We start from the raw sequence: 27,076 nt of genomic DNA on the forward strand, positions 1-27,076 counted from the left end.
TGCTTTCTTTTCTTAATGCAAAGGTCCAATCAAAATGGACCACTCCCCCCCTCCCCAACAGTCTGAAGATGTACAGTCCTGTCTCCCAACACCAGTGGGTTGTAGTGTTGGTCTAAGATCCAGGTTCAAATCCCCACCCAGCCATGAAGCCCACTGAGTGACCTTGGGCCAGACACATTCTCTCAGCCTGACCTATCTCACAGTGTTGGTGTAAGGATAAAATGGAAAGTGGGGGAACCATGTGCACCACCTTCAGCAACTTGGAGGAAAGGTGGGATATAAATGCAATAATAATTAAATAAATAAATAAATAAATACATTTCAGCTGCAGTATGTGGACCTCAGCCAACCTGCTGAGCTTTTTAAAAATCATAATCGTCATCATCAAGAAGCAGCAATGTGGTAGTGGTGGGGATACTAGATTGTGGAGACAAAAGGGTGGATAGAATGAGGAGGGGGTTAATGTTTTTAGGCCTTGGGATGATCATGAGAACTGATGACTTGGTTAGCATGCATTTGCGGAATGAGAGTGGAGCAGAAGACAGATCAGGCATGCACACACACAAACACACCTGCCCCTCCTGCAAGTATCTGCAGTTGTGCATGCATTTGGGCACGTGGGGGGGGAAACCCTAAACTATTGCAGCATCTTGGAGAGAGAGGTTGGGGGCAGAATGTAGATGGAAGAAAGCAGGGACACTGGCACACACATCTAGCTCAGAGATGGGGGGCGAGCAAGTCCTGAGTTTCCTCACTGCTCCTTGGCTCCATCTCCAATGGTGAGATCTAGGTGGCCTTGCAAATAAGAATAATTTTTAAAAGGAGGTGGAAGCGAAGCAGGAGTCAAGAAAGGCAGGCAGGCTTGTTGCCAGGAAGGAAGGGGGAAAGCAGCCTCGCTTCTTTTTGCTTCACAAAAGGCCCTCTCCTCTCATTCTGAGTAAGGGCATCGTCAGCAGTGGCAGTGTAAGGACACAAGAGTCAGGATAGTAATCCCCGCTTCTTCCTGGTAGCTCTACCCTCAGCTTCCTTTGGCATCTGCCATATGTGGCATAGGCAGATGCCCGCCCTCAGTGCACCTGAAAGACATTCTGGGCTTCAGCAGAGTCCTCCCCTCTCGTTTGGAGCAAGGAGGAAGTGTCATCTGCAGTGGCATTGGGGAGCAGATAGCATCCAGGGAGTGAAGACTTTTTAAAAAAATAATAAATAATTCATTTCTTTACTGTTCACAGTTCCTTCTGGATTACTTCACGCCTCCCTTGTGCAGTCACAGCCTCCAGGTTGGGAACCGTTGCTCTAATACATTTTTGAAAACAAGTACTTTTAGGGTAGAAAGGGTGGGATACATCTTGCATAATCTGAACTGGCACTTGTTTTGCTTTAATGTTGTGAGAGAGGTTGCAGACCACAGCAAGCCAAAGCATCTCAAACACTTTGAAAGGGAAGCATCTAAGGGAATGAGCTACAACGTTTCCATGTAAATGCCTTTTAATAAATACTTTCTCAATTGTAATGAGTCTAATTAGGTCTTTAAAATATAGAGCTGATGAAACATTCTCTTGATTCATTGTGACTAAACTGTTGCTATTTCTAGAAAGAGGAATTTGTGTTTAATGGGGTTTTTTTTATAAACCCAGAAACATTTCACTGTATCATTTTTATCTTGGATCTGTAAAACCAAGAGAGCAAGGTATTTCAGGGAAGGTTCTTCTGTCACAAGAACATGATGATTGCTGCTCCCCATGGTTTCAATCCGCCCCCTGGCTGCTCCCGTAGTTTCAGGTTAGAGATTATGTAGGAAGACATAGTTTATAGGGGAATCTGAAATTTAGCTTTCATGACTTCAGAGCTATTGTACTATAGCGGCTAACATGAACTGGGAATTCCTAGGTTCTAATTTCATTTCTTCACTGAAATTACCAGGTAACCTTAGGGATAAATTAAACATGATGGGCATCAAATCTGCTGGGTTTTAATATACATGTAGATGCTAAATCCCTCACCCGGTGCCTTATCTCCCCTAAGCACCATTGTCCTCAGAGAGATTTAGATTTTAGAAGTGGTCAGCTGGGAGGAAGAAAATGCTTGGCAAGAGGGGGCTGTATGGAGGTGTGCAGGAGCTGGAGGAATGTGCATCCTTCTTTCTTGATAACATCAGACCCCTCTATCCCTTTCTTGATATGTGATTAGGGCAGATCTAGGTTTAAACACACTGGATCTGTCGCATCAAGTTTGACTCACAAACGTTAGCCTCCAGTACTGGGATGGTAACAAGACTGACTACCCTTAGGGATGGAAAGATCTGTCAATTTTGGGTCTCTCAGTTACTCATTTTTCCAATCTTAAATTCAGTTCTCCACATTTCTGCAGCAATTTGCAAATTTTATAGGGAAAAAACTCTCATATAAATTCTCCAGCATTGTAGTGTGAATTTCTCCTGATAAGCACATTTTTGTAAACAGTTTTGACTAATCTTCATATTTTTGCAAGCAATTTCTTGTCATGTAATGCACTGTTGCATGTTATTTTCACTCTTATATTCATTTTTATGCACACTTTTCCCTAACGTAAACATTGTGTAGTTAGCGAACTGTATTGCACATTTTAAATAAGTGTGAATTTCAAAGGATGACTCTGTTTCAGTTCTCATATTGTTTTGGAAAGAGCAAATTTGATAAATTCTGCTTGAAAATGCAAACTGAATCAAATTTATCAGCCATCCATAGTGCCTACCATACAGAGTAGTTACAAGGATTATGAAAATAATGTATAAGAAAAACCTTTAGGATTAAATACAGACCTTATCTGTCATTTGAAAACCCCACCACCACCACACTCCACACAGCGACTAAATCACCTTAAGCAATAGGAAATTATGTAGGACAAAGGGAATGTAAAATTTGCAGTTTTGCAGCCAAGGGGGAAGGGTATCAATGCATAGATACCACATTTGGATAGTAGAAAAGGAGACAGCTGAAAGGAGCATTCAGGCTGAAAGTTTGGGGAAACCTCACCTGTTTTGATATGGTAGAAGGTTTTGGCGGACAAGCAGAGATATGCGGGGAAGGGGCTTTAATGGAGGGGATACAGAGCTATAAAGTGGTGCTCAAGCTTGAAAGGGGAAAGGGTCAGCTGATTTGGTAGGGGGCAGAGATAGTTCTGGTGAAGGCAACGTGTAGAGAGGTGGCACATTGGGGATGACTAGTGAAGGGTATTTCTAGAAATCAGTTTCTATTACTGTTTCCCCCTCCCTCATCAAAACTGGTGAAATATGGTTAAAATTATGGGTGTGACTCCCTGGATATCTGCTGGGTGGCAGTTTGGCCCTTCAACCTATTGAGTTTAACATCCTTATTTTATATGATACAATGTTGTTGAATGTAAATCTTTTGCAGTATTTGATGGTTAAACTACAAATGCCTCAGTATAAGTCAATATTATGGTTCAAATATTTACCAACGGGGAAACAGAAGACTGAAGTGAAATTTTTTAAGGTCTGTTATGCTGAAAGGTTAGCCTATGATCCTCTTAACAACATTGTCCTTAGTCACAGGTTAGATCATTGCTACAAGTAAGCCTAGAACTATAGTCTCCTATATGTTTTCCAATGCTTCAGCATCTCTAGTCAATAATGACGCCTAGAGCAGGGGGGGTTCATAGATGTTTGAACTGGTAATAGCTTTCCTTGTAAATGTCACCTCCTGAAAGTACATATGCAGCTGTTCACTTCATGTCCTGTTTAACAGGATGCTGTGGACAAGCAATTGGAGCTTTTTGTCAACAGCGCAAATATAGCTGTTAGGAATTCCAGCTGTTGCTGCTGGATCATTTCTGACATATTCTGATATTTTGCAAAATTTAGCCTGTTCTTTTTTCTGTTTGTTCTAGGTGGTTTGTAGATTATATAGTAAGATTCTTCAGAACTTACTCCTTCTCCTTGATCAAGTTACGCTTTGGACAGGGTGTCAGTAATTATTAATTCTTTGCCTGGTCTGTAGTGCACTTGTAATTGATATTTTTGCAGTGTTAGCTGCCATCTTTGGATTCTTGGAGGTGCATTATACAAAGGTTTTCTGAAAATTGCCTCCTATGGTTTGTGATCTGTTTCCACAGTCACTTTTTTTCCATAGAGAAATTGATGAAATATTGTGCATCCAATGACTATTGCCAACATTTCCTTTTCTATGTCAACATAGTTCTATTGGGCCTCAGTCATTCCTTTAAAAGCATATGCAACAGGTGACCTCTTTGCAACAGTACAGCACCTAAACCTGTAGAACTAGCATCCACTGACAGAGTTACAGGCTATTTCAAATTATAATATTTCAAAACAGGAGCTTTTATTAGTAGCTGTTTCAAATGTGTGAATGCTGTTTCATGAACTGGCATCCCTCAAAATTCAACATCTTAGGCCAACAACTGTCTTAACGGAGTTGTCACTGTTGCCAAATTTGGGATAAACCTTGCTAGATAAGTCACTATTCCTATAAATCTTTGAAGATCAGCTTTGTTACTTGGACTGGGCATTTCAATGATGGCCTCTATTTTAGATGAATCAGGTTTTAGTCCTTCTTTGGTTAAGATGTGTCCTAGATATTTTATTTCAGTCATGGCAAATTTGCATTTCACTTCATTCAGTTTCAGATTCCTCTCTCACCATCTGTCCAGAACTCTCTTCAGTCTCTCATTATGTTCCTGTTTGGTCTTCCCCCATACCAGGATATCATCTGTGTAGCATGTGACCCCATCAATAGCCTCAAATGTCTGTTGGATCATCCTCTGATAGACCTCAGGAGCTGAAGAGATACCAAATGGCATTCTTGTAAATCGGTACCTGTCAAAAGGTGTATTAAATGTACATAGCCTGGAACTTTTGTCATCTAGCTGAATTTGCCAGAATCTACTACTGGCATCAAGGACAGTAAGCAATTGTGCTTCTTCTAGGTTACTGGTAATTTATTCTATAGTAGGCAATTGAAAACGTTCTCTTAAAATTGCTCTGTTTGTATCTCTTGGATCTAAACATATTTTCATCTGGTCTCGGCCAAGCTTGTCTACCACCACAATTGAATTCACCCACTCTGTAGGTTCTTCTACCTTAACTATGACTTCCAGTTGTTCCATATGAGTCAGTTCCTTTTGGACTTTATTCTTTAGTGCCACTGCAATCTTCCGAGGTGCATGGATTAAAGGTGGAACCCGTGGGTTGATTTTGATGGAGTATTTCTATGGTAAGAGACCAAAGCCTTCAAATGCATGTTTGTATTCTGCTGCAACATCCCATTGATCTACTGGATCTCTTTTCATTAAATTAACTCTTTGCACCAAATTTAAATTAGTCACAGCCCAGAGACCAAGTACAGCTTGTGCATCAAAGTCTACTATCTGAAATTCCAACTCAGCTCTTTGATCTTTATATTTGCAATCCAGGTTACATTTACCAGACACATGTAGCATTTCTCCAGAGTAGGTTATTAATCTGGTATTTGAATGCTGAAGTGGTTCAGCTTGCAACACTTTGTATGTTTTTAAAGACATTGCATTAGCCTCTGCTCCTGTGTCAATCTTAAAGGTTACATACTTGTGACCATTTATGAGAAGACCCACACACCATTCATCTTCCAGAGCTGTAGAATTCAATGTGCCAATGAAGAAATCATGAGCATTTTTAGCTGTATCTTCTACTGAAAACATGTTTCTGCCTTGAAATTTTCTATCTCTAGTTTTACACATTTTAGCAAAATGATAAGTTTGTCACATCTTCTGCATCCCTTCCCATATGCAGAACAAACATTTATGTCATGTCGACTGATACCACACTTGTAGCAGGCCTTTGGTCCTTCTGCAGGCCTCTATGGCATTTCCTTTTCTCTGGGGCTGGTAGTAGTGCCAGGGCTCCATTTGCTCTGAGGCTGGCTTACTTTCAGCTTTTCAATGGTACTTTTGCCCTGTAAGGCATCCATTTGTTTTTCTGTTGCCCCAAAATCTTTCATCTGTTTTGCAGCCACTTCTTCTGCCCTGCATATATTCACTGCACACTCAAGGGTTAAATCACTCTCTCTCAGTAACTTGGCTCTCAATCTGTCTGTCTGAATGCCACACACTATGCGATCCTTAATAAGAGAATCACACAGCTCCCCAAATTCACAGGTCTGAGCCAAAAGCTTCAACTCAGTCACATATTGGTCTATCCTTTCTCCTTCACTCTGTATTCTAGTGAAGAACCTGTGCCTTTCATAAGTAACATTTTCTGGGCACACAATATGCTTCACATTTATTCATCAAAATTGGAGTTCTATACTTATCTGCAGCCACATCAAACTGGAAAGTATTGAATACCTCTCTTGCTTCTTCACCTACCACATGCAGAAATAATGCTGACTGGAGTCTCTTGTCTTTCTTATGTGCTCCACTTGCAATGCAGTACAATTCAGACCCTTCCTTCCATCTTTCCTTCCTTTCCATCCAGTTCTCTGCAGCATTTCCTTCAAACACCAACTTTCCTGGAGGCTTCCAGTGGTCCATTTTTCACTCCTTTATTTTTAGTTAGTCTTCTACACCGTGTAATAATTGCAAGATTATAAATGAACCACAAATACTGGATTACTTAACAATGTGTTGCTGCAGAACTATATATATATAAAACTGAAACTGAGACAGATATGTCTTAGCTTTCTTTACTTGCTGGTCTCACCGACAACAGATTCCCCCATACTACTATTTCTAAATCACTTGAGTTTCTACTCACATTACATCTCCCCCCCCTTTTTTAAAAGAAATATAGAAACTACTGTCTATATTGAATTGGTTTTCTGATCACACTCCGTCTCGATGTAGTAACAGGTAACTCAGAGTCCAAAATCTTCTCTGGTATTTCACTGGTATTTCACTGGTACTTTATGCTACAACTGTTCCACTTTTGTTGTCTTGTGAGTTGCTTGAAAAACTTTGAATAGCCTCCAAGAAATGAGGAAGGCAACAGAGTGTACATCTACTGTTCAGATAAGGAAATACAAATTAAAACTGTTACCTGTACCATAGTGCTATATTACTCCATGGTACCATAGAAGAAAATATTTATGAGTCTTTGCCACATTTTATTCTATAGTTTAATAACTATCAGTGTCACCTATCAATAACTATAAGTGTTTGCCACCCATGTCTCCTGCCATTGATTATGGAAGAGTGAATAAACTTGCCCTGATTTTTGAGGGGTGGACAGGGTGAGTCAGTTACTGTTCAGCGTGAAGGAATATGGCATGAATACAGGGATTTTATATCACTCACTGACAGGCAGTAATCAAGCCACTTTCTCTTAGCCTCAGCCTCTCTTCCCCTCCCTAATACTGATAAAATAACTACCCAACTTGTAGCATTGTTGTAGGGATTATTGAGAGCCAGTCTATACATGATTTTCATCATGTGGAAGAAACTAGCATTTGCTTCCTCATGATGACTTCTTCTTGCTGCCACCATGATGAGTAGTATTTTGTCGAGCATTTCTGCATTAGTACCATCTATCAGCAGGAATAGTTGTTCCATATGTGAAACACCAGAAGGAAAAACAACAAAATATGCTACAAAATAAGCTGGTAGCTTATGAAAACTATCATGCAGAGGTCATTTCTAGCTTCTTCCACATGATGAGGGTAACATATAGGCTGATACTTAGATGATGTATGCACAGGACATTGATCACTTAAGAAAACTGTAATGTAAATACTTATGATGATTATTAGCCAATCCTTGAGGAGCAAATATAGCTATTACTTTGCATTTCAAATAGGGTTTTAAATATATTTAACTATTTGTTCCAAATGAATAGGTGATATCACTAATACACATTAAAGTACTTTGCTGTCCTTTTGCTTTTGGATATCTGAAAAAAAAAACTCACATTGCTTTTCCTGTTTCAGTTTCACTTGTGTCTCCTTGGCATGTGAATTATTATCTTAGACTCCTTGAAGCAGCATTCCTAAAACTGCTCTAGATGCACATTTAAATTTAAATTTTCACTGAGAAAAGACAAAATGTAAAAGTTGGTTTACATGAAAGCAAATTATTTAAAAATTATATTACTCCATTGAGCTGAAAAAGTGACATACACAAGGGCTGCAAGAGCATCATCATTGTGTTATTGCCCATTTATAGCCCAAAATAAAACTGGTCCCTATGTGCAAACCAAAATTATACAGAATGTCAAGTAAATCAACTGTAATTTCCCAAATACATTTTTTATTGCTGGATTCATTAGAAAGGCTCTTAAGGTAATTAATAGTTGTCACTTTTACCAAGGTCTTCTGGCTCCTTTATAAATGATGACCACTAAAAATGCAGAAAAGACATTTTAAAATTGGCTGCATTTAAATCTGCATTTATACTTGAAATGCTATAAAATTGAAAGATCAGTACATAGAACCTTCGCCATGTACTCTAGAGTGTATAAATTTTGGGAGGATTTTTTTTAATTAAGGGATATATTAAAATAATTGGAGGATAGATAGATAGATAGATAGATAGATAGATAGATAGATAGATAGATAGATAGATAGATAGATAGATAGATAGATAGATAGATATGAACTGTGTTTATTGAAGTCCAAAAATCTATTCCTTATAACATCTTGTGTTTTTTTCTTATAGCAAGTCCACATGCAACACCATCGACTCTTCATTTTCCAACATCACCCATTATTCAACAGCCTGGGCCATACTTCTCACACCCAGCAATCCGCTATCATCCTCAGGAGACTCTGAAAGAGTTTGTCCAACTTGTCTGTCCCGACGCTGGTCAGCAGGCTGGACAGGTGGGGTTCCTAAATGTAAGGAAGCCATTTTATTTCTTCAGATGTTTTGTTTCTGTGCCAAATAACCATGGAATTATCTTAAAAGGTGTTTTTATACATATAAAAACAGGGCCTTAGGCAGAGCTTGGAAAAGTTACTTTTTTGAACTACAACTCCCATCAGCCCAATCCAGTGGCCATGCTGGCTGGGGCGGATGGGAGTTGTAGTTCAAAAAAGTAACTTTTCCAAGCTCTGGCCTTAGGGTGCAATCCAACTCACATTTACTCTGGGGTGAGGGGAGTTGAATGTGGCAGATCTTCATCTGAGCCAGCTGGGTCCCGGCTCAACCAGGCTATGCCAACGTTAAGTCCCTGACCTAACTAGCCATGGCATAGGTGAAGTTGGCATAAGCTGGCATAAGTCCCCAAAAAGGGGCAGTCCAGGAGATTGTCAGCAGAGGCACCAAGGTGAGGGGACTTAGGCCACATCCAATTTGTGTTCAGAGTGCTCTTGCAAGTCCCAATTCAGGTAAAAGTTAGGCCGGGAAAAAGGCCAGTCTAAGAAAATAAATACAATAGTTGACAATGGAGAGGGCTTACTCCCTGGTATTTGGGAGAGTAGGCTTTTACTTTCTGGTCCCTGCTCACAGCTCCTAGCTAAGCCAGCATTCAGCCAATCCAGAGGCTCCTGAATGGCAATTGGATGCAGCAGAACTTTACGCTGGCTTTTCTTGCGCTGGCACCACTTACACTGGTTTCACCTGAGTTGGATTGCTCTGCCCTTATTCAGTGCTACAAACTATGAGGAGTGATCCAGCCAAAGATACACATTTGCAAGTCCAACTGATTGTGACTGAAGTTCAGTTAATGTGATTTTAGACTAATTTATTTTTACATGCTAAAATATAACTTACTTTCTGACTTTCAGCCAGATGTATTAGGAGCTACATTGCTATGTAAGCGGTTAGTGAAACAGTAGTTTTCCAAGTAAGATATATAATGTGAGTCAACCCAGGATATCATGCTGACAACTGCCACCAGCATTTTATAATGGGATTGCAAATGATACATCACGAGCTTTTGCTTCTTCTTTTTACCAACAGCAAGTTAGCATTATGTCCTAATCCAGCCAAATTGAGGTTAGTCTTAACTATGCTTTTCTCAAACCATTGTTTATGAAGCCATCATTTCAATAAACCATAATTAAGAGATTAACCACAATTTAGGGTTTGGTTATAACTAAACTGCCACTAATTGAAAATGGAAGCAAAAGCTTCCAAGTCACATGAGGAGAGGGGAAGGGAGGGGAAATTACATGAACCCTGAGAGTTGTTTACATAAAGCTAAGCTATAGCTTGTTTATTTAGTAAAAGTTCTTAATTGCTTTATATTTATATTCAATAGGCACCAAAATCCCAAAAGGTTGAGTGCCTGTTCAATATCCCCTGGAACAGCTATACTAAAAGCCCTGACCTGTGTAATCACAGAGCGAATCTCAAGATCATATGGCACGGCAAGTAGAATCTACCCTGATGATTGCAGTGACCACACCAGTATATAGGGGATAAGGTGGTCCCTCAGGTACCCTAGCTCCAAGTTGTTACGGGCATTGTAGACCAATGCGAAAACCTTAACCTGACCTGTTGGCGCATTGGCAGCCAGTGTAGATCCCTCAGCACAGGAGATAGGTTGCTCCAGTTGGGATCCTAACTGCTGTATTCTGTACCAGCTTCTGGACCAAGCCTAAGAGCAGCCACACATAGAGTGCATTATAGTAATAAACAAATTTATCAATTACCATAATTGATGGGCGAGTTGACTGGCATCCCAACCCAACATCCAGTATAACAGCATGGTGTGTGAACTGAACTTCTAATTCATCCTTTAGGAAGACAAAAAATAAATAAATTATCATGGCCCCAAAGATAATTTATTCAGCCTCACACTTTTTGACTCCAGCACTTTCAAGGTTAACAACATACCTTATTTGTATGAATTATTTCTTTAGACAGGAGAGTAAGAAACAGCTGTTTCAGATCAGCCAGTTTCACTTTATTTAAAAATACTTTCTTACAGCACTTTAGATTAAACTGACCAGTACTTGAACTCAGGAAGATAAAAGTACAGATTCTAATGGTTTGTTATCCCTGAGAGCTGTTATCTTTTTCTCCTTATCTCTCTGAAAATATAAATAGTGTTTCCAGATTTTGATTGAGCAATCTCAGGTTGTTGTTTTTTTTCAAACTTAATAATTATCTTTAGATTATTGGAATAACATTCCATTTGTATGCAGAAATGATTAACTCTGTGTGCAACCTTATCTAAAATAACGCTTGGATGTCTTGCAAACAGTATTAAGTGAAGAATAATGATTGCGTCAGTTGTTTTTTTTCTGTACGTTTCTAATATGCATAATACTGACAGTGTACATAGTTGCTTTTAGCACCCAATTTGTTACATGCACCAGATTATTTTAAAACCCAGATTGCTTCAGATCCAAACTACAGAGTTGGACTGAATAGCCATGAGCAGAAGAAAAATACCTACTAAAGCTGTTCTGCATGCAGTGTTTTAATAAATAGGTTTTTCTATAGGAGTTCTCATGTTTCTGCTTGGGCAAGAGATTACACAAGATATGGCAAAAACAGAACAACATCTTTGGGTTTGAGCTGCATGTTTAGAAGAAAGTAAACCCCATTTAGTGGAACTTAGTGGACATATTTAGGATTGCACTATGAGTTTCCATGTTCTCACACAGTGCTCTCGTGCAAGGCATACAATATAATAGGAAATGATATGTAAAATCAATTACACAGACAGATATTTCAAAATCACAAGTTATTGGGAAGATGCAAACTCAAAGATAATTTATTCCAAGTTCAAAGTTTGTTTGTTTTACATTGACATACTTATTTAGTAGATTTTAATACTGCTTTTCAACATAAGTCCTCAAAGTGGCTCATAACATCCATAAAGCATACTCCATTAATAACCTTACATTTTAAAGAAGTAGAAAATCAAAGCCAATCTATGGGAGCAAAAAACTGAGGTTTACTGAGAAAAGAGACCTTATAGGAAATTATATTAAAACAATTGCACAATGGTGTTCTCCTGTCTCCCTCTCTTTCATATATAAAATAAATACAGTTTGTATCCAACTGGTGTCCTCCTATGAGTGCAAGGGCTTGTGACCACAGTGAAGGTGACCACTAATGGAAGATGAAGGAAGAACATCTTTGGCTAATTCCCTCTCCCCTCTGTAGCTCCCTCCCAAAAACTATTTTGAGGGTCTTCCGATCATCTAGATTAGATTGGGGGCACTAAGGGCTGCAGAGGAGAAGGGGGATTGACAAAAAAAAATCACATTCCTCCTCTTCCACTAGACTGCTCTGTTGGAGCAGCAGTACAAAGAGCATCAATTGGATCTCACCCCAGCAGGTGTAGAGCTATATTTCTTAACGTTGTTTCAGATGACTGATCTCATTTTACTCAGTCTCTTCATAAAAGGAAACAGTTGCCAGTTCATTTCCAGGTCCAAGTTAAGGTGCTCCCGTAAATGGCTTAGGCCCCAAATATCTGAGAGACCACCTCCTTTCCTACAAACACTCTTGGGTGTTAAAATCGGCAGAGGGGGCCTTCTTGGCAGTTCTGCCACCCTCAGAAGTTTAGGGAATGGTGGCTGCCCTAGGTTGTGGAATTTACTGCCCACAGAGGTGCGCCTGGCACCCTCTCCGTACAGTTTTTGGTGAATGCTGAAGACACACCTCTTTCCTCTGGTCTTTGACACTTGAGATGTATGTTTTCAAGACTCACTCTATTTCTGTTATTGTAATTTGTTTTTAATTGTTTTTAATACTGAATTTTAAATTGTTGTAACCCATCCTGGGACCTGCTGGTGAAAGATGGGAATAATAATTATAATAATTTCAGCTACATGGTTGTTAATCTGTGCTTTTCATTAGGACTGAGCAACTGCTCTCTTGGTACAAGAGGCAGCTAACAGTTAATTTTGTTTGTTTTTGGCAGCCCAATGGTAGCAGTCAAGGCAAGGTGCACAATCCATTCCTTCCTACCCCAATGTTGCCACCACCACCTCCGCCACCAATGGCTAGGCCTGTGCCTCTGCCAGTGCCAGACACAAAGCCTCCAACCACGTCGACAGAAGGAGGCCCCACCTCTCCCACTTCACCAAGTAAGTGCTGCTGCAAAGAGGAAACAAAAGGGCTGATTGGTGTGTTTGCAGCTTTGTCATCTGTTTATTCATTGTTCTGGAAAGTGAAACAAAAATGCAGTAACAACATTCCTTCCATTAAACCCATCTACTTGGTCCTTCATAGCTGCAAAAATCACTAAGAACACACAGTAAAGGTACCCCCCCCAATTCCTTCTGGAAAGAAGCAAGATAGATTCCTAAGATTGGGGGAGGGGTTCCCCCTGGGGGAAATCTTATGCCTCCTTAAGATACAGTATGGCTTTGAAGTGTGTTTTAAAATAATATATTAAATTTGTTTGTTCTTTCTAATTTTATTAGTTCTTTATTCTATTCATTGTCACAAAGAATCATGATATAATGAAGAAGTTTGAGACGTTGTGCCAGATTAATCTCTATATTAAGCATTTTGTTTTAATTTTTCAAAATTTTGGTTCTATTTATATAAAAATATTTTTGACAATATTCTTTATGTAAATAATAATTTATAGTTACCTTGCAGTAGAGGTCTAGGCAATGATAGTGGGCTCCTGTGTTTTCCCAGCAACAGTAATAGGTAATGTACTATGTGCTGCCCCTAGGCTGAGTTAGACTGCTTTCACACTGCACTTTATTCCATTATTCTGATGATTTCTTACCTGGTAATTTGTGCATTATATTTGGTCTTTCACGTGACATACAAGCTAGCTCTGGAATTCTAGTGGAATGTAGTGCAAGTTTAGTGCACATTTCCATAATAAAACTATACCAGAATTAATCTGTTAGCAAGGCTGGGAACCTGGAAAATCATGGGAGTTTTTTGCTAGCTGCAGCCGCTCATGTGACAGATATCCCAGCATGCAGTGCATTTCTGCCCTTTAGTTGCCTGGGTTTTTTTGCCTGATGAAGATTGTACCAGTATTCCAGCATCGGCGCAGGTAGCAGCAGCATTTCCCACACACACACGTGTGTCGATACAACTAAATAATTTTAAAAGTCAGATCCTAAAGGGAGAGGGCTTGCATGGTGATGGGATGAGAACGTAGACCTCCTACACAGTGGAGATCAGAGCACACGTGTATAATGGGTGATGGATGAAAATAAGCCGTGTGAAAGACAGTTGTACAAAATGCCACTATATTGGCTGAAAAAGCTGCTGTTCCTTAATGCAAAAGGTACTGCTGTGTGAAAGGGATTTTAGAAATAGGGACAGAAGCACTACCTTTTTAATCCGTTAAATTAATGCAATTAGACTCATGTGTGAAAGCAGCCGTATTCTGTAAGGAAAGGAAGAGGAAAGAGGAGGAATAGCTGGCACTGTTTTGCTTTCTACTGGAATAGAACAACATCATAACAGCAAGAGCAATGGGTCACCTAGAAGTACTTTTTGATTCATCACAGGTGATCACTATTTGATTGCAAGGATATGTTGCAGAAAAGCAGGAGCTTTTTTAAACTACAAATCAGACACCTTTATAATATTTATATTTATACTTATTTATTTATACAAGTATTATATACTGCCCTATCACAAAGCATCGGTGGTATACAACAACATAAAAACATTTAAAAGCAATACAAAACAATAATTAAAATGACTGGCTTTACTGATTGAAGGCTGCAATCCACAATGGCCCTTACAAAAAAGGCCAGGACTTGCTTATTTTATTTATTTAATTAATTCATATCCCTCCCTTCCTCCCAAAGGAGCCCAGGGTTTCTTCAGCGTAAACAAGCTTAAAGTCTCCTTTTACAGCTCATCAGTGCCTGCCCACTTCGGCCTTGCTGTGTAGTTGCAGAATTATGAGATTGCAGTGAAATTTTATTAGGGGCTGTGTGGACCCATAGATAGAATTATTCTTCCAGCCCATTGAGCAAAAACAACATTACTGTAGCACTAAAGAGCTTTAGTCACCCTAAGACACAATGAGTTGTTTGGGGCCAACAAATGAGTTGTTAGCTAAGCAAAGATATGATAAACCACAATCTCTTCATTGAAGCCTGGTGTTCTGCACGCTGTACAACACTGGCTGCCAAATGTGTTTATAGCCAAATGTGTAAATAAAGATCTTCTACATGTAGACTTTATTTTCCTCTCAAAGAGCATGTAAACTGTAAAGCATATACTAATGATAGGAAGGTTTTTAAAGCACTATGTAAATTAAGATAACACCTGCTTTGACAGCCAAGAAGTCATGTTTTTCTAGGGTTGTTTATCTAGCTGAAAGATTTTATCATATGGGGCCAATGTGTGAATCATGGGTACATATTATTATTATTATTATTATTATTATTATTATTATTATTATTATTATTATTATTATTATTATTATTATTATTATTATTATTTACATTTGTATACCGCCCCATAGCCAAAGCTCTCTGGGCAGTTTACAACAATTAAAAACAAATATACAAATATAAAAACTTTTTTTTAAAAAAAACTATTTGGGGGAATTCCTGCCTGGCCAGCTCTGCACCTTGAACACAAGCCCATCTGTCCATTCAAGAACATGAAGGACAGTCTAGCAGCAAAAGTGGGTAGCTCTCTTCCTTCCACCCTCAAAGGCAGCACTCTTCCTCATCCATTTCAACCAGAGGCTGGTGGTGAGGCTCCCCTTTAGAGCCTTCCTCTGCAGCCACCTCCTGTGGGGCAGCTGCCTGAAGCAGGGCCACTTTGTAGGAGGCTGAAGAGGGGCCAATTCCACAGAGAGAGAGGAAGGCTGTGCAACACCAGGCAGACTACTTTAAATATGATTGTGCTTACCCAATGTGAAGCAGGCACTTTCAAAACCAACAGAATTATGCTTAGTGCTTTATGAGTTTTGCACACACGTACAATAATGGTGCCACTTCTCCAGACCTATGCATAAAACATAAGAAAATAAAAATTCTGTATTCAGAAAATCCAAACTATGCATGAAGAAAAGTTATATTCTGTGACTTGCATATATTAAGCCTATTTTTATATTGTTCATAATTTATTTCAGCTTCTGCTAGCCAGTGAGGCAAGAAGCTACCAGGGCCCTGAGATCCCACTGTCTGTAGTCCTCATTAGTTCCTCTTTTTTTTTTTGCTTCTTGAATTTCACCAGGCAAATTTCCAATCCTGTCTTCACTCCCTGTATGGGTTAGAAACTCACACTGAAAAGAAACAAATAACATCTGAAATTTCCAGGATGCGAATTTCTGTAGTCCAAACCAAGTTCCATACTTGAACGGCTGTGGAGTCAGAAGCAAGAGTACAAGCAGCTCAATATTTATTTCCTTAGAAACTCCTGCAACCTGCAGATGGGAACTTCCCAAAATCACAATCCAGTAATAAATTAAAGTTTGACAAAGTGAATTGTGAGTCACAGTAGATTTACCATGTGGAAGAGGAAAATTAAAAGCAGGGAAGCAGATAGATCTGTCTTTGGTGGCAGACTCTGAGACCAGAGTATCTATCACAGACATGCTGTTTGTCTCTTGGAATAATATGGCTTCCCCCCCCTGTTTGTAAAATGGTGCTGATCTTTCATTTCCTTTATGTAGGCCTTGGTTCTTAAAGGACTTTGCTGGCACGAGCCCACTTTTAACATTTGCAGCATGCTTTATGACAGAAGATGTTGATCCAGTGCAAAGTTACCATCTTTCAGATGTGTTCTGTCAAGTTCTGTTGCTTGCATCTTAGTAAAAATGTTTGAAGGGAATTAAATATTATCCTCAGTCATATCATAATAGTGTAGGTATTCATATCATACATTTGTACATACCTTCCTCCTTGTGAAAAAGAAGCTGCACGCTGTATTAGATTACTGCTGCTTAGAGTTCTGCTTTGCCAGCAGCTATCCCTGTTGACTCTCCAGTTGTTTGAGGAATAATTCTTTTGGGAAAATAAGGAATTTTAGGACTACCCTTCATGCCATGGAAAATTAAAAGTAATTAATACTAAAGAAGATGCTTGTGGCTTACATCTTTCTGTATACTGAGTGAGGACTTCTTGTTTGATATTGTCAACTCTGATAGGTAACAGTTCTAGAAAGCCTCAGGCAAAGTTCTTTCCTACTACCCGGGATCATTTGACTAAAAATACCATCAATTGCACTTAAAACATTTTATGTATAACACAGATGCTCTTCCACAGAGCTATGGCTACTCTCTGATGCACAGCAAAAGGAAGGTTGGGTAGTTCTAATATAAACAGAAAAGTGAGGTATTTCTATTGCATCACAGTGGCACTAGAGCTCTAACTAATGATAATCTCAGGAGTTAAAAAAATGCATAACCTTCAAAAATAAAAATACTTCAGATAGTATTGTTGAATTACTGACTTCAAGTACTTCTTTTATTACCTGAGTGGCATAGGAGACATTGTGGCAGTGGGGAGATTCTGCAGTAGGATACAGAAATTTTAAAACCTATAAAGAAATTTCCTTTTGTTTCATGTTTTTATTCCTATTTTTCTAATCACCGTGGGCTAGTTGGCTATTTGAAGCATGATCCTGAAAGGAAAGAAAGTTTGTGACTTTGAACTTCAAGTACAATTTTAAATGTATTTTCCATATGAGTCCGGCCCTCACTGCGGGTTATGGCTCCACCTATCGTGCGAAGGCAAGAATGTTTTTGAAGTCAAGACTAGGGGCGTCAGGCCCCTCCCACTCCCCAGTTCATTCTTGCCTTCGTACGAACAAGTTTGAAATTCAGATAGCATAGCTTCTAGCTAAGTTTTTGTGCTTTTTCTGTGTATTGTCTGACAGGGTGTGGAGGTCTGTTTATGTGTGTATCCCACGTTCTTTCCTTCCCTCTGTCTCGTGTTTAACATTGTCTTTGTCCCTATCCCTGGGGATTTCCTTGCGGGGGCTCTGCCTTCCCGGGCCACTTTATCTAGATCCATACCAATCGGGTTTCAGGACTGGACATGGAACTGAAACAGCCTTGGTCGCTCTGGTCGATGATATGAGGAGGGCATTGGATAGGGGAGAATTCACCTTCCTTGTCCTCCTGGATCTCTCAGCGGCTTTTGATACCGTAGACCACGGTATCCTGTTAGATCGCCTGGAGAGTATGGGATTGGGAGGCACAGTCTTACAGTGGTTCCACTCCTTTCTCTCTGATAGGCGCCAACAGGTAGCATTGGGTGATGAGGTTTCAGACCCTTGGCCTCTCAATTGCGGTGTGCCACAGGGCTCTATCCTCTCACCCATGCTATTTAACATCTATGTAAAGCCGCTGGGAGAGATCATCAGGAGATTTGGGCTGCAGTGTCACCAATATGCGGATGACACTCAGCTCTATCTCTCATTTAAATCTTCACCGGAGAGGGCTGTGGAGACCATGTCCAAGTGCCTGGAATCCGTGAGTGGATGGATGGGCAGGAACAGGCTGAAGCTGAACCCTGATAAGACCGAGGTACTACTTGTGGGAGACGAGGGAGGGTTAGGAGATGTTGACCTGGTGTTTGATGGAGTGAAGTTGCCCCTACAGGACCAGGTCCACAGCCTCGGGGTTGTTCTTGATTCCAGGCTGTCCATGGAGGCTCAGATTTCGGCTGTGAGCCAGGCAGCTTGGTATCAATTACACCTTATACGTAGGCTGCAACCCTACCTCCCTGTTCAACAGCTCCCACTCGTGGTGCATGCCCTGGTCACCTCTCGATTGGACTACTGTAATGCGCTCTACATGGGGTTTCCCTTGAAAACGACCCGGAAATTACAACTTGTACAGAATGCAGTGGCGCGCTTACTTACCAACAGCCGCCGCCGAGACCACATTACGCCAGTATTATTTGATCTACACTGGCTGCCGGTTGTTTTCCGGGCCCGATTCAAGGTGTTGGTGTTAACCTTTAAAACCCTATACGGTTTCGGCCCAGCTTACCTGAATGAGTGCCTCCACCACCACCAATTATGCTGCCCAACTAGATCAGCCACTCAAGGCCTTCTCGCAATCCCGCCAACCAAAACAGCTAGGTTGGTGGGTACTAGGGAGAGAGCCTTTTCTGTGGTGGCCCCCACTCTTTGGAACTCCCCCCCATGTGACCTTCGACATGCTCCTTCCCTAGAGGTATTCCGCAAGGCCCTGAAGACGTGGCTTTTCCAACAGGCCTTTGAGGTCCTTGGGAAGGGTAAATCTTTATGATTTTACCATCTATCATATGCTGCTAATATAAGTGCTTTTATATGTATTGATGACTGTCCAGTATCTTTATCTACTGTCATTAATATGACTGCATTTGATATCGTTGTATTGTTGTATTTGATATTGTTGTATTTTATCTCATTTTAATGTACGTTGCCTAGAGTGGCTAATTGCCAGATAGGCGACAAACAAATTAAATATTATTATTATTATTTTCCCCAGGTTGTAGCCTAACGGCTCTTTAACAGACCGCGGCTGCAGTTTTTTAGGCGGGAGCTTGCGGCTGCAGCTCTCTGCTCTCTCCCTTGCATGGGCCAAGTCATTTTTTCCAGATTTCAACTCGGCTCCGTAAATAATAATAATAATAATAAAATTTTATTTCTAGGCCGCCTATCTGGCCGAATTAACGGCCACTCTAGGCGGCACACATAGACTAAAATATAACATAGAGTAAAATATAACATATAATACAAAACAACAAGTATACTCAATCCAAACCTACCCCCATCATACAAAAATGTAAACTAAATTAGACAGAGGTCTCGAATGCCTGCCTAAAAAACCATGTTTTCAGTTCTCGGTGGAAGCCTGTCAGGGAGGGGGCATGGCGGAGATCATAAGGCAGAGAGTTCCAGAGGGCGGGGGCCACAATTGAAAATGCCCTCTCTCTGGTCCGCACCAGCTTAGGTGTTTTGACTGGTGGGACCGAGAGAAGGTCTTGGGAGGCTGATCTCGTTTGGCGGCCTATCTGGTGATGCTGAAGGCGTTCCTTTAGATAAACTGGACCAAAACCGTAAAGGGCTTTAAAGGTTAAAACCAACACCTTGAATTGGGCCTGGTAAACAACTGGTAGCCAGTGAAGATCTTTAAGTACTGGAGTGATATGGTCTCGGCGGCGGCTGTTCTTGATCAGACGTGCCGCCGCGTTCTGTACCAGCTGTAATTTCCGGACTGTCTTCAAGGGTAGCCCCTCATAGAGCGCATTACAATAGTCTAAGCGAGAGGAGACCAGGGCATGTACCACCCGTGGGAGCAGATGGACAGGGAGGTAAGGTCGCAGCCTTTGTATCAAATGTAATTGATACCAAGCTGCCTGGCTCACCGCCACGACCTGAGCCTCCATGGACAGCTGGGAATCAAGAACAACACCGAGGCTGCAAACCTGGTCCTTCAGGGGCAATCTTACCCCATTCAACACCAGGTCAAAATCACCCAAGTTCCTCCTATCTCCCACAAGCAGTACCTCGGTCTTGTCGGGGTTCAGCCTCAGCCTGTTTCCTCCCATCCATTCACTTACGGCCTCCAGGCACTTGGAAATGGTAACCACAGTCATCTCTGGTGAGGACTTAAATGAGAGATAGAGCTGAGTGTCATCCGCATATTGGTGGCACTGCAGCCCAAATCTCCTGATGATGCCCCCCAGCGGCTTTATATAGATGTTGAATAGCATGGGAGAGAGGATAGAACCCTGTGGCACACCACAATTGAGAGGCCAAGGGTCTGAAACCTCATCTCCCAATGCCACCCGCTGGTGCCTATCAAAGAGATAGGAATGGAACCACTGTAAAACAGTGCCTCCTATTCCCATTCCCCTCAGGCAATCCAGGAGGATACCGTGTTCCAAGGGTTCCTGTGCAACCGAACCGACCAGGCTTCAGACCACTTGGAACAACCTCCTGGGACAACACTCTGCAGACGCAATGGAGGCAGCAAAGAATTCTCTCTTCATTGCCTTCGTTGCCACTTGATAGGCAGCTATTGCTGCTCTAACAAGTGTCCGATCACGTCAGAACGAGATTTCCGCCACCGGCGCTCTAGTTGTCTCACCTCCTGCCTCAGGCCCCGTAAGCGTGGTGTATACCAGGGTGCAATCTGAGTTCTATTCAGTGGGAGAGGACGTTTTGGAGCCACCCAGTCTATTGCCCTGGTGATCTCCCTATTCCACTCCGTCACCCGGGTTTCGACTGGGCGACTTTCTGACGGCTCCACATCTCCCAGCGCATTCAGGAATCCTTTTGGCTCCATCAGGCGTCTGGGGCGGACCATCTTAATGGGTCCCTTACCCCTGCAGAGGGTATGTGGCAGTGAGAAGTCCATGTTCACCAGATAGTGATCTGACCATGACACGGGGTTCAAAGAAACAGCCCCCATTTTCAGAGCACTTCCTTCCCCTCCCGAGACAAACACAAGGTCGAGAGCATGACCGGCTACATGGGTGGGTCCAAAATTACAAAGGTCCAGTTCCCAGGAAGTCATGGTTTCCATGAAATCCCGAGGAGCTCCTATGAGAGCAGCCTCGGCATGCAGGTTAAAATCCCCCAAGACTAAGAGGTCAGGGGAGAGAACCCGCACGCTCGAGACTACCTCGAGCACCTCGGTCAGCTGCGGCTCTTTCGTTTCCAGACGGGAGCTTGTGGCGGCAGCTCCCTGCCCGTCTCTCTGGAGCCTGCTTAGCAGCTCTCTTTGCTTAGTCCCAGACCGGCTGCGGCTTTTCCCTCACTGCTCCTTTCGGCCGGGAGACTGCAGCTGCGGCTCCCCCCCCTGGGCCCCTCAACCTCCCTGCCTCGCTCCGCGGCTTTAAAGCCTCGCCGCGACGGTTTTTCAGTCAGCGGCTGTAGCTTGTTTTCCCATTACCCCCTCAGCTGCTACGGTCCTTCACCGGCCGCTCTGCTCCCCTGACCAAGTCTCGCCTGTCTGCCTTTTCCAGCCGTGATTTCCTTTTTCCTCGCGGCTGCAGCACGCTTTTGAGACCGTGATCGGCAGCCCCTTTTTGCTGCCCTCAGAGCCGCCATTGCTCCTTCATTATAGCCGCCATTTTTGATTGCATTTTTATCAACCTTTTCCCTCTTTTTCTGTTCCCTTCAGTACTACTAATAAAAGTGAGTCTAGCCCTGTATGTGTCCTGCAGATAAGAATCCACAGTTCTACACGCGCTAGTCTCCACAACTACTTGCTCATTTGCGTCTGGATCATCAAGGCTGTGGCTGGGCAATAGACTTTTTGAATTATACATTCAACCGTCCGTGCACTAAGACTGCTGAGATTGTGCACGAGTTATTTGATCTGTACATTCTGCCCCCTCTGTGGCCGTGTACCAGGACTGCATATAATAGTACATTCTGCCCCCTCTGTGGCCGTGTACCAGGACTGTATAAACAGTACATTCTGCCCCCTCTGTGGCCGTGTACCTAGCCATCTGCCAGTACATTCTACCCCCGCTGTGGTCGTGTACTGAGCCTGTTCGGGTCTTTACATTCTGCCCCCTCTGTGGCCGTGTACTGAAACCCATAGAGAATATAAGATGGCGGAACAGCCAGAAATGCCTCAGACAGCCAAGCTACAACCAGCTAAGACTACTAAGACTAAGCATGTCAAAGCTGTGGCCAAGACTAAACACCTTTCCAGCCACAGCAAAACCAAACGCCCACGCTATGCCTCTGTTCAGACTCACACCAGAGCAGTCCAGGAACAGTTAACAAATATATTTCATTCTCCCGCTGCTTCCTCTGACGAAGAGGAATTTGCGGGTTTTCCTGAACAGCCAACAACTAGCCAGCCTCCTCCAATGTTGCCGCCCAGGGCTTATCCGCTGTCACAGTCCACTGCGCCACCTACTCAAGCCCCTCCATCTGCTTCACCGGGGCTGCAGCTGTCTCATGAGTTTCTTTCACAGTTACAAGGCATGCTGTCATTTTTACAAACGCAGTCACCACATGTTCCTGCCATACCTCAGCACAGTATGGACCAATATGTATATAATGAGGCAAATCCATCTTGCTCCCCAAATCCTTTTGATACTGCCAGAGGCAGATGTATTGATGACTTCTCGTGTGGGGCGGAGTCACCCTTCGTTGATCAAGCTGAAGGTGACGAATGGAGTGATTATTCGGAACATGAGGAGAATACATTGTACCGCTTGTTTAATGCTTCCGACTATCAGCCTCTTGCTCGCAGGGTAGTTAGCACCCTTGGTCTCCAAGCTACTCCGCCTGCAGCTACCACTCCAGCTATTAAAGGGGCCAGGGTTCTGAAATCACCTGCACCAGTAGAACATTACCTCCCAGTGCCAGATCCCATCGCAAAACTGGCCGCCGACGAATGGTCTCATCCCTTGCAAGCTCGCCGCTTCAAGAACCTTGCGGACAAGCTTTATTCCCTGGCTCCTGACTTTACCAACAAACTGGCCGTTCCCGGCATAGACGAGCCTATCGCTAGTCTAGTTTCTCGCTCTCTTTTGCCACAGGAAGGACAATCCCAACTAAAGGATGCTACTGAGCGGAGGTTAGACTTCGCTCTACGCAAGAATCATGAGGCCACCGCTTTCTTCATGCGTGCCTCCGCATCGGCTTCCGTTTTCTCCAGGGCAGCAATGATGTGGCTGGATGATCTTCTAGAGGATCCTAATCCTGATCCTGCATCGATGAGAAGGTCACTGATAAAGTTGTGTAAGACGGCGGCGTTTGTAGCTGATGCCACCTTGGATGCCAATCAACTGGGAGCACGAGCCATGACGGCTCAGATAGTGGCTCGACGAACCCTTTGGCTTCATCACTGGCAAGCTGACTCTACAGCCAGAGTTAATCTCTCCAGAGCACCTTACTCTGGACCTTTACTCTTTGGCGACGAAGCCCTAAAGGCAGTGCATGTTTATCCGAAGGACACTCGAAAACCGGTTTTGGCCACTGTCAAGAATGTTGAGCACCGGCCTTTCAGGCGCTTCCCCTCATTCCGCACAAACCAGCCCTTTCGAGGAACGTGGCCAGGAGGACGAGGCCGCGACTTCCGATCCTATGACGCCCGTCCCTTCAGGGGAGCCTGGAACAGACGTTTCCAGGGCAGAGGTCAGTACCAAGGGCACAGAGGTACCTCATCGCCCTCATATAGGGGTCTCGCCAGAACAAACAATATTAATGCATTATCGGTTGGGGGCAGACTGCTTATGTTTGGAGACCATTGGCTGCGTCTGACTAAGGTCGCCTGGATCAGGGACCTTTTTTGTTACGGCTATGCAATAGAGTTTTGGGCAACCCCACCACGCATGTTCCATCCCTCTCCCTGTCCCAGGGCGCCAGACAGGCACGGCATCATGCAGACAGCTATACATCACCTCTTGGACATAGCGGCGATAGAGCCAGTCCCTACAACAGAGAGGTTGGAAGGGGTGTACTCCCTCCTATTTGCTGTGCCCAAACGAGATTTGTCATGGAGGGTGGTATTGGACCTCAAGTTTGTCAACCGTTTTGTAACATATCGCAGGTTCACAATGGAATCCCTCCACTCCATTACAGAAAGCCTGCAAGAAGGAGACTTCCTGGCTTCTATCGACCTAAAGGAAGCGTATCTCCATGTGCCCATTTGCATAGCCCACAGAAAATTCCTTCGGTTTGCCTTTGGCCACCAGCACTTCCAATATAGAGCGATGCCGTTCGGCCTCTCCTCTGCCCCGAGAGTATTTACCAAAGTGCTACTCATCTTAGTGGCTTATCTCCGGATTCAGGGGGTCCATCTGTACTCATATTTGGACGACCTGTTAATACGGGCAAGTTCCGAGGAGCTGGCTCATCGTCATATAACGCTCACCCTCAATGTCTTGCAGGCCTACGGCTGGCTTGTCAACTTCGACAAAAGCCATCTTCAACCAACCCAATGCCTACTACATCTAGGGGCGACGTTGGACACCCTGCAGGCAATGGTGTCTCTGTCTCCAGATTGCATCACTGCCATCACAAACATCACAAGGTCCTTGATGCAACAAACATCCGCAGACGTCATGCTTCTAGCCAGGGCGCTCAGAATGTTCATCTCTACCATCCATATTGTGCCATGGGCTCGAGCACACACTCGTCACCTTCAGTGGGCTTTGTTGCCTTTTCAGCAGGACATTGCCAGCTCCAATCATCGCAAAGTCCCCATGAGCCCCGCACTGCGCCTTTCCTTCCGCTGGTGGACGAGGGTCCAACATCTTTCCAAGGGCACTCCGTTCAGAGAACCCCGCAGGACTGTTGTCACCACAGATGCCAGTCTCATCAGCTGGGGAACCCACTGCAACTCCCAGTACGTTCAGGGGATTTGGTCCACCGCAGAGCAGACTCAGAGCATCAATTGGCTGGAGCTGAAGGCTGTCCACTTAGCTCTACTTCATTTTCAGTCGCTGTTCCCTTTGGGCCATGTTCTTATTTGAACGGACAACACGTGTGAAAAATCACATTTGAACAGACAGGGGGGCACCAGGTCCCGTCCTCTGCAGGACCTAGCCTTCCTCATCTTCGTCTGGGCAGAACAACATCTACAATCCCTGAAAGCAGAACATCTCAGAGGGATTTGGAATGTGACAGCAGACTGACTCAGCAGACAACAGGTTTTTCCGGGAGAATGGAAGCTTCATCCAACCGTTTTTCATCGTCTTCAGTGTCGGTTCGGCGTCTTCTCAATCGACCTGCTTGCTTCCAGTCGCATTCCTTTGGGCCATGTTCTTATTTGAACGGACAACACGTGTGTAAAATCACATTTGAACAGACAGGGGGGCACCAGGTCCCGTCCTCTGCAGGACCTAGCCTTCCTCATCTTCGTCTGGGCAGAACAACATCTACAATCCCTGAAAGCAGAACATCTCAGAGGGATTTGGAATGTGACAGCAGACTGGCTCAGCAGACAACAGGTTTTTCCGGGAGAATGGAAGCTTCATCCAACCGTTTTTCATCGTCTTCAGTGTCGGTTCGGCGTCTTCTCAATCGACCTGCTTGCTTCCAGTCGCAATTGCCAACTTCCCAGGTGCTTTGCCTGATACCTGGATACAACGGCGGAAGCAGTGGATGCGCTGTCAACACCGTGGCCAGACGGTCTTTTGTACGCCTTCCCTCCAATACCACTGTTAGCCAAACCTTGAGGAAGGCGCGAAGCGAGAGGGCACAGTTGGTTCTGATAGCACCATATTGGCCACGCCGACCATGGTTCTCGGATCTTCTTGCAATGTCAGTGATGGATCCTTGGACACTTCCAGTCAGGCCAGACCTTCTATCCCAGGGTCCAGTATGGCACCAGGACCCCACTTGGCTCAATCTAACAGCGTGGCTTTTGAACGGGGACATTTGAGGTCGGCTGGCCTGTCTGACGCTGTTATTGATATTATCTTGGCCTCGAGAAGACCATCTACCACTCGTATTTATCAACATACTTGGGTGGCTTTCTCCAAGTGGTGCCAGTCCCACCACCACGATCCATCCCAGGCCACCATGCAACAGGTGCTGCAATATCTCCATAGCGGCTTTATGATGGGACTCAGACCCAACACTTTACGTCGACATGCCTCAACTTTGTCGTCTATTCTCTCAGTGTCTTCTTCTGGTGCGACTATTGCCTCACATCCGTTCATCAAACGCTTTCTGAGGGGTCGCTCTATGATCCCCGGCTGTTGTCCATCGGTTTCCCTCATGGAGTTTGTCGAAGGTTCTGCAGGCTTTGCAACGCCCTCCGTTTGAACCCATCAGGACTGTGCCTTTACGTCTGCTGTCCTTCAAGGTCTTGTTCCTGATCGCGATCACCTCTGCGAGACGAGTTTAGGAACTGGGTGCATTGTCTTCTGCTCGCCATCTCTGTGTCTTTCACAAGGATTCTGTTGTGCTGAAAACTGATCCTTCCTTCCGCCCCAAGGTCAATTCAGTTTTCCATTGCAATCAGGACATTGTACTCCCGTCGTTTTGCCCGAACCCCACTCATCATCTAGAGAAGGCTTGGCATTTGTTGGATGTTCGGAGGGCTCTCAAGACCTACCTGTCTAGGACCCAGGAGATTCGACGAACGGAGTCTCTGTTTGTATCCTTTAATCCACGTTCTATGGGGCATAAAGTAGCTAATTCCACCTTATCCCGCTGGTTGCGGGCATGTATTGCCTTAGCTTACGAATCTCTTAAGCTTCCAGTGCCAGATAGCATTTCTGCTCATTCAACCAGGTCAGCTGCTACTACGGCTGCTTTTGCTACCAACGCT

At 43.4% G+C, this 27,076-nt stretch overlaps 1 protein-coding gene and 1 long non-coding RNA gene across 7 annotated transcripts in view; one reads left to right on the plus strand and one right to left on the minus strand.

Annotated features, from left to right (window-relative positions):
- NFIA (nuclear factor I A) overlaps window positions 1–27,076 on the plus strand; it is a 446,003-nt gene that overhangs the window by 369,329 nt on the left and 49,598 nt on the right. For all 4 annotated transcript variants that reach the window (XM_061633238.1, XM_061633241.1, XM_061633237.1 and 1 more), the window contains 2 exons: window positions 8,641–8,819; window positions 12,809–12,974. In XM_061633238.1, the coding sequence (XP_061489222.1) occupies window positions 8,641–8,819; window positions 12,809–12,974 (345 nt within the window). The remainder of the gene's footprint in view (window positions 1–8,640; window positions 8,820–12,808; window positions 12,975–27,076) is intronic.
- The window catches only part of LOC133387769 (uncharacterized), a 30,890-nt gene continuing 12,058 nt past the window's right edge, over window positions 8,245–27,076 (minus strand). The window contains exons 2-5 of one of the 3 annotated variants that reach the window (XR_009763561.1): window positions 16,726–16,835; window positions 15,739–15,834; window positions 10,581–10,664; window positions 8,245–8,813 (exon numbers count right to left, since the gene is read on the minus strand). This is a non-coding gene — a long non-coding RNA (uncharacterized LOC133387769). The remainder of the gene's footprint in view (window positions 8,814–10,580; window positions 10,665–15,738; window positions 15,835–16,725; window positions 16,836–27,076) is intronic. The other 2 variants (XR_009763562.1, XR_009763563.1) reach the window with 2 other exon arrangements.

This window comes from Rhineura floridana, chromosome 6, assembly GCF_030035675.1.
Source record: "Rhineura floridana isolate rRhiFlo1 chromosome 6, rRhiFlo1.hap2, whole genome shotgun sequence".
NCBI lineage: Eukaryota > Metazoa > Chordata > Lepidosauria > Squamata > Rhineuridae > Rhineura > Rhineura floridana.